The sequence below is a fragment of the Sinocyclocheilus grahami genome, unplaced genomic scaffold, assembly GCF_001515645.1.
Source record: "Sinocyclocheilus grahami isolate Dianchi unplaced genomic scaffold, SAMN03320097.WGS_v1.1 scaffold1403.1, whole genome shotgun sequence".
NCBI classification, from domain to species: Eukaryota; Metazoa; Chordata; class Actinopteri; order Cypriniformes; family Cyprinidae; genus Sinocyclocheilus; species Sinocyclocheilus grahami.
The window spans coordinates 193464-200439 of record NW_015506582.1 but is presented as its reverse complement, the minus strand read 5'-3'; the positions used below and the strand labels follow the sequence as shown (position 1 = coordinate 200439).

Here is a 6976-nt window from a genome sequence, read left to right as displayed (position 1 = left end):
GAGGGGGATTCCTCACCGTGACCGTAAGACCAGTCCGCCCCCTGCTAGAAAAAGGACGCCCCCGGCTGCTGCCAGAGGGAACCCCAGATCTAGGCAGTGGCACGGGCACTCCGCCCCCTTGCAGGTAACGGAGTCTGGTCCGCAACTCCGAGATGGTCATGCCCCCGCAATGGGAGCATGAGGCATCCACGAAAGCCACCTCAGCGTGCTTCATGCCCAGGCACGAGAGGCAGCGATCGTGACCATCACCCGGCGCCAGGTAACGACCGCACCCAGAAACGCACGGATGGTATGACATCTTTAAAAAGACGCGTCTTTAAAAAGACGTTCCACCCGTGAAGCTCTTTTAGTATGGAATTTGCTCTTTTAGTGTGCCGAAGCGCACAGGGGAGATGGCCGTCTGCAACACACACAGGGGTAGTGCAGCCTGCCGTGTGCAGCCCACTCGACACGGGAAACCACCACCGCTGAAGCGCCGTACCACCAGCACGAGAGCCCACCGAAGAGCGTGCTTGACTGTAGTTTATCACAACTGCAGAGGTCAGGAGCAGAACGATAGAACCGCTCGGCTCCGAAGCGAAAAGCCTGAATATGCGCTGCACCTGCTGCCTACTTATACTCACGCTGTGATCAGCAGCAGCTGGATGCAATAATCGCATGCCAATGTGCATTGGCTCGTTTAGTTTACACTCGAAGTAGATTGGTCCCTCTAAGCGAGATCCCAATTCGTCGGTCCTCCGACGTGACGTCGAGAGTGACCGACTGAGAGGGAACCTTTGTTAGCGAGTGATTGTGTAGGATAGAACTATTTTCCTGCTCATCTGAACACACGCAAATGTTGCAAGAATAAACCTATCAATCACAGAGATCATTCACTCACTGCTGACAGTGCATTCAAACAGGGCTGCGTTTCCCAAAAGTATCATAAGAAAGCATTAAAGCTTTTGGGAACGGCAGCCCTGAACAATGCTTATCAGAGGACAGAAAAAAAAAACATAAATGTTTGAGTTATTTCACAATAAACAAATTGAAATTGTAGCCTACATAGTTTGTGCAATTACAGTTATTTAAATCGAACGTTGAAAGATAATATTGATCATGTAAAGGTTGCATTTTATGCAGTCCCTAATGGCAGTACAAAATATTGCACTAAAACAGTTCAAATGTTACAAATAAGTTAGAATATTAATGTTGTAATACTGGTAGCACTAATATAAAAATGTGATGATATATGTTACAAAAAAGTAACAATTTAGAAATGCGTTGATGGTTGTATTTTTTTGTATTTGATCTCAGTATTCCTATCAATGTTGTATAAGGTAACCCTAGAATGTGATCAAACAGTTTAAAATAGCTGGGCTAAGATATATAACAATTTGTAAGACTGCAGAAATATGTTAATTCAGTATACAATTGTGACCGACCATAAAATAAAATTTTTCACACACTTTTGCAAAAAAAAATAAATAAATAAATTACTGATTATTTCAAAGTGTTACTAATGACGCATCATTTGGATATTTTCATGTCTGGGAAAAATTTGGGATTAAACGGGTTAAAATGCATTTTAAACATAAAGTTAAGTGGTTTTCATTACCCATTTTACTCTTAGTAATTTAATAATTTCATAAATTTCATAATTTAAAAGTTTAGTGCAGAAGTATCGAATCGGTATCGATATCGACGATACTGCCTTGAAAAATATTGGTATCGTATCGAAAACAAAATAAGGGGTATCGCCCATCCCTACCACTCACTTATAAGACGCACGATCTGCGCTACCTCGTCTCTCTCTCGCGTGCGTTCTGCAGCGGTCACTTGGATAAATCGTTGTTGCTTGTTGAACTTGTTGACTTTTGATGAGTTTGAGCGCGTGATGAAAGTGAAAAAAGTGTGTTGGAAACACAAATTGAGGACCAAATCTGCACCTTATTGATGACCTGTGGCGTTAATATACTGCATGTGTGCCAGCGCGTGATGTAATAAAACTGCAGCTCGTTAATAAACGTTTTTCTTTTTTTTTAATATACATTTTATACAATCCGCTTTCATTTAGCAAGTGCACTCGCGCATAAACAAATTTCAAGTTCAACGCTTTTTGTTCCGTTCAGTTGTGGATGCTGCTGATGTATGTACTTAAAAGTGGTGTGAATAGGGATGCAGTCGTACTCACTGGGGTTGAAGAGGATGAGGAATTTCAGACAGGCCATCTCTCTTCTGTCCACCTGCAGCAGCTGCAGTCTCCTGGCCAGCTCCTGTCCTCTCTGCACCATACTGGCCAGAGGAGGTCCTGCGTCAGACATGGCCGACAGATCCACCTACAGCACACAGCACCTTCACTACACTCTCTCTACTAACATCTGCTGCTTTTCTGCAAACAGTGATGCTTTCCCGTAATGATGATGGTTGGAAACACTCACCTCCTGTCCTGTAATGAGTAGCAGACTGTTGTCTCTCCCATGATGCACCTGTCTGCAGATATGATCGAGAAGCAGCAGCTCACTCCAGGAGTTATGCAGCAGTCGCATCTGATCTCCTACCTAAATCAGGAGAAATTAAGAGTCATTACATGCTTACAGTATCAGGCCATGATACTGATTTATTTTTTGCATAATATTGTAATTTAAGGCGATAGTTCATTCAGAAATTCTGTCATCATTCATTCACCATCATGTCATCCCAAACCCACATGACGTTCTTTTATCTGTGGAACACAAAAGCCTGTCTTTTTTTGTCCATACAATGAATTTTAATGGGTTCAGTGTTGTTAAATTATATACTAAAACTATTGTTTTTGTTAATTGAAATAAAGCTGAAAAAAATAATATTAGATGAAAAACCTAAAGTTAAACTTGAGTCTTGCGATAGAGGAGTAGGAAATAGTATGCGAGTCACAATGGTGGACTATAACTGAAATGTAAATAAAATATAAATATTTAAGAAGAAAAAAACCTAACAAAAATGAAGCATGTAATAAAACCATGTAACACAATTACCAAAACTAACAAAATTACTCAAGTAAAAATTCTATATGAGATTATAATGTAATGAGATTTTACGTTAATAAATACAATAATAGCATAGAAATAATACTAAAATACACAGGGTCCAATGTTGTTTTGGACTCCACTGACTTCCACTGTATGGAAAAAACAGTTGAACACAAAAGAAGATATTTTGAAAAAGTGTTTCTGTCCATACAGTGAAGATCAAGGAGTCCAACCCCATCATTGGAGACCTTTGACTTTCACTGTATGGACAAAAAAACAGAGATATGTTTCAAAAGATCTTCTTTTGAGTTCCACAGAAGAAAGAAAGTCAGGTTTGGAATGAAACAAGGATTGTAAATAGAGCTGAGTGAATGGTTTGATTTGAGATCTCAGAGCTTGCCTATAACTGAATACAGACTGTATATATCGAAACTGTATACAGACTATATCAAATAGCTGCAAACAGGATATTTACTACTTTTTGTGAAAATCAAAAGCTATTACAAAATATGTAGTGACCAATATTTCAAAGCCTTGCCAACAATTCTCCTCTAAAGAATAAAACGTCTCAAAAGACCTAAACAACAATAAATGTGAGACATTCAGGCGGTTGTACTCAAATCGTAGTACACGAGCATGTCATCTCTGAGTCTAAAACCCAAAGAAATGCAACCCTTGTATACAGATGAACAGCTAGAACATAAATCGCGGGAATGAGAGTCCTTGTGACGAGCAGCCGTCGAGCGCACATCCAATGCACTGTATTTATGAGCACCAAATTATGATGTCTGGCACCTTCTCAACTCTCGTCCTTCATCGGCCTCTCGTCTTCCTCCCCCACTAATCCTCTGTCCGTATACTGTACGCAGCGTTTTGAAGGCCACGTTGTGTCAGTATTACGCACAGTGGGCGACAGTAAAGCCCTAATAGAAGCGTAGCACTACATATATCAACCGCAGCCAAGACAATATTACTCAAACTGTATATCCACATCTAACCCACAGCCTCGAGCCCCGGAAACTTTACCTATCTCGCAGTTGTGGATACAAACCCTCCCTAGTATGTACACAAACATGCACTGAATTGAGTTTATTAAAGTGCTTTTCAAACCAAATGCACATTTTCCACATCGCGCGATACCTTTCAGCAGTCTGGAACAATTGCTGAGCTATTGCTGTACGGAATGTAATTGTTTCTGAAAGTGTTGTGTCTGCAGGAGTCAGTCGCTGGCATGCGTTTTCCAGCTCTGACACATTTTATGCTAGCAATCGCAGAACGCTAGCTGTCATGGCTGCAGAATGGAACGGTCATGCAGGTGTGAATGTGCAAAACCAAAGTTTGAAATTCTACATTATTTGCTTGAATTCATTGGAACATGCAGTTATTTTTCGACAGAATATGAATCGAGACCGATGATTAAGACATTTATAGAGGTGAGAGCTTGGAGAGGGCAAATTCTATGTATGTCAACACTGTATCTGTTTGGGAATCACAGCAACAACAAAGCTTTTGTGATTTACAACGCTCCCTAATGTGAATATAGCAACTGAGTGTCCAAATTCCAGATTCCGAATTCACATCTGATGCCTTTTTGCCAAAATTCCTCACAGGATGTTAGCATCCATCCAAAACTTTTTGGAAACTGAGCAAGAATTTGGACTTCGACACATATCAGTGATACCACTACAATCTAAACATTAAATGTAATCCTACTTTTGAAACTGCTTGACAAACATGCTGCAACAAAACATTCACAATATCTGAATGTCTTGGCGTGCCTAAATGTTATCTTTCAGTAAGATACGTGGTTTGGCGACAAAATAGCAGACTTTCTCCAAAATAGTATTAGACAAAACACTGCAGAGAATCATTTGGATGATCAGAGGTGTGTCTACATGTATAAACACACACACATGCACTTTGTCTTATCTCAGAGCTGTACCTTTAGTTCCTTGAAGAAGACACAGCTTCTTGCCCACTCGACTATTGAGAACAATATCTGATCTGCCATGACACACAACAGGCTGGACGGCCACGGTTTGTCCAGCTTCCCTTTGCCGCTTTGCTCCTGGTGAAGGTATGCACTGAGAGAGTCCTTGTGACGAGCAGCCGTCGAGCGCACATCCAATGCACTGTATTTATGAGCACCAAATTATGATGTCTGGCACCTTCTCAACTCTCGTCCTTCATCGGCCTCTCGTCTTCCTCCCCCACTAATCCTCTGTCCGTATACTGTACGCAGCGTTTTGAAGGCCACGTTGTGTCAGTATTACGCACAGTGGGCGACAGTAAAGCCCTAATAGAAGCGTAGCACTACATATATCAACCGCAGCCAAGACAATATTACTCAAACCGTATATCCACATCTAACCCACAGCCTCGAGCCCCGGAAACTTTACCTATCTCGCAGTTGTGGATACAAACCCTCCCTAGTATGTACACAAACATGCACTGAATTGAGTTTATTAAAGTGCTTTTCAAACCAAATGCACATTTTCCACATCGCGCGATACCTTTCAGCAGTCTGGAACAATTGCTGAGCTATTGCTGTACGGAATGTAATTGTTTCTGAAAGTGTTGTGTCTGCAGGAGTCAGTCGCTGGCATGCGTTTTCCAGCTCTGATGCTAGCAATCGCAGAACGCTAGCTGCCATGGCTGCAGAATGGAACGGTCATGCAGGTGTGAATGTGCAAAACCAAAGTTTGAAATTCTACATTATTTGCTTGAATTCATTGGAACATGCAGTTATTTTTCGACAGAATATGAATCGAGACCGATGATTAAGACATTTATAGAGGTGAGAGCTTGGAGAGGGCAAATTCTATGTATGTCAACACTGTATCTGTTTGGGAATCACAGCAACAACAAAGCTTTTGTGATTTACAACGCTCCCTAATGTGAATATAGCAACTGAGTGTCCAAATTCCAGATTCCGAATTCACATCTGATGCCTTTTTGCCAAAATTCCTCACAGGATGTTAGCATCCATCCAAAACTTTTTGGAAACTGAGCAAGAATTTGGACTTCGACACATATCAGTGATACCACTACAATCTAAACATTAAATGTAATCCTACTTTTGAAACTGCTTGACAAACATGCTGCAACAAAACATTCACAATATCTGAATGTCTTGGCGTGCCTAAATGTTATCTTTCAGTAAGATACGTGGTTTGGCGACAAAATAGCAGACTTTCTCCAAAATAGTATTAGACAAAACACTGCAGAGAATCATTTGGATGATCAGAGGTGTGTCTACATGTATAAACACACACACATGCACTTTGTCTTATCTCAGAGCTGTACCTTTAGTTCCTTGAAGAAGACACAGCTTCTTGCCCACTCGACTATTGAGAACAATATCTGATCTGCCATGACACACAACAGGCTGGACGGCCACGGTTTGTCCAGCTTCCCTTTGCCGCTTTGCTCCTGGTGAAGGTATGCACTGATCTTCCCTCTCACCTGGAAACATGAAACGAAACACAGAGCAGCCAAGTCAAATTGAGAAGTCAATGTATAATAATGGTGTGTGACATTAAATACCTTTGCTCTGTTTTTAACTTAAAGGGGTCATATGATGCGATTTCAATTTTTCCTTTCTCTTTGGAGTGTTACAAGCTCTTGGTGCATAAAGAAGATCTGTAAAGTTGCAAAGACTAAAGTCTCAAATCCAAAGAGATATTCTTTATAAAAGTTAAGAGTCAGCCACGCCTACCTAAAACGGCTCGTTCTAACACGCCCCCACATGTCTACGTCACTATGTGGGAAGATTTGCATAACGCCGCCCAAATGTTCACGCAAAGAAAGAAGGCGTAACTTTTATTCTTGCTGTTGCCGTCGCCGCCATGTCGCAGAGTCGCTGTGTGTTTCGTTGTGAAAGCGAAACTACTTTGTTTGGCCTTCCAAAAGAGGACACGACTACAAATCAGGGGTTAAGTTTGATCCGTGCTGGTCGCTGAGGAAATACTTCAACTTCGTGCTGT

General features: G+C 41.3%; 1 protein-coding gene across 1 annotated transcript in view; it reads right to left on the bottom strand.

Moving 5' to 3' along the window:
* LOC107570014 (steroidogenic factor 1-like) overlaps nt 1-6976 on the bottom strand; it is a 25643-nt gene that overhangs the window by 13048 nt on the left and 5619 nt on the right. Inside the window, exons 5-7 of the mRNA XM_016256209.1 lie at nt 6297-6455; nt 2421-2540; nt 2174-2318 (exon numbers count right to left, since the gene is read on the bottom strand). Of these exons, the coding sequence (XP_016111695.1) occupies nt 2174-2318; nt 2421-2540; nt 6297-6455 (424 nt within the window). The remainder of the gene's footprint in view (nt 1-2173; nt 2319-2420; nt 2541-6296; nt 6456-6976) is intronic.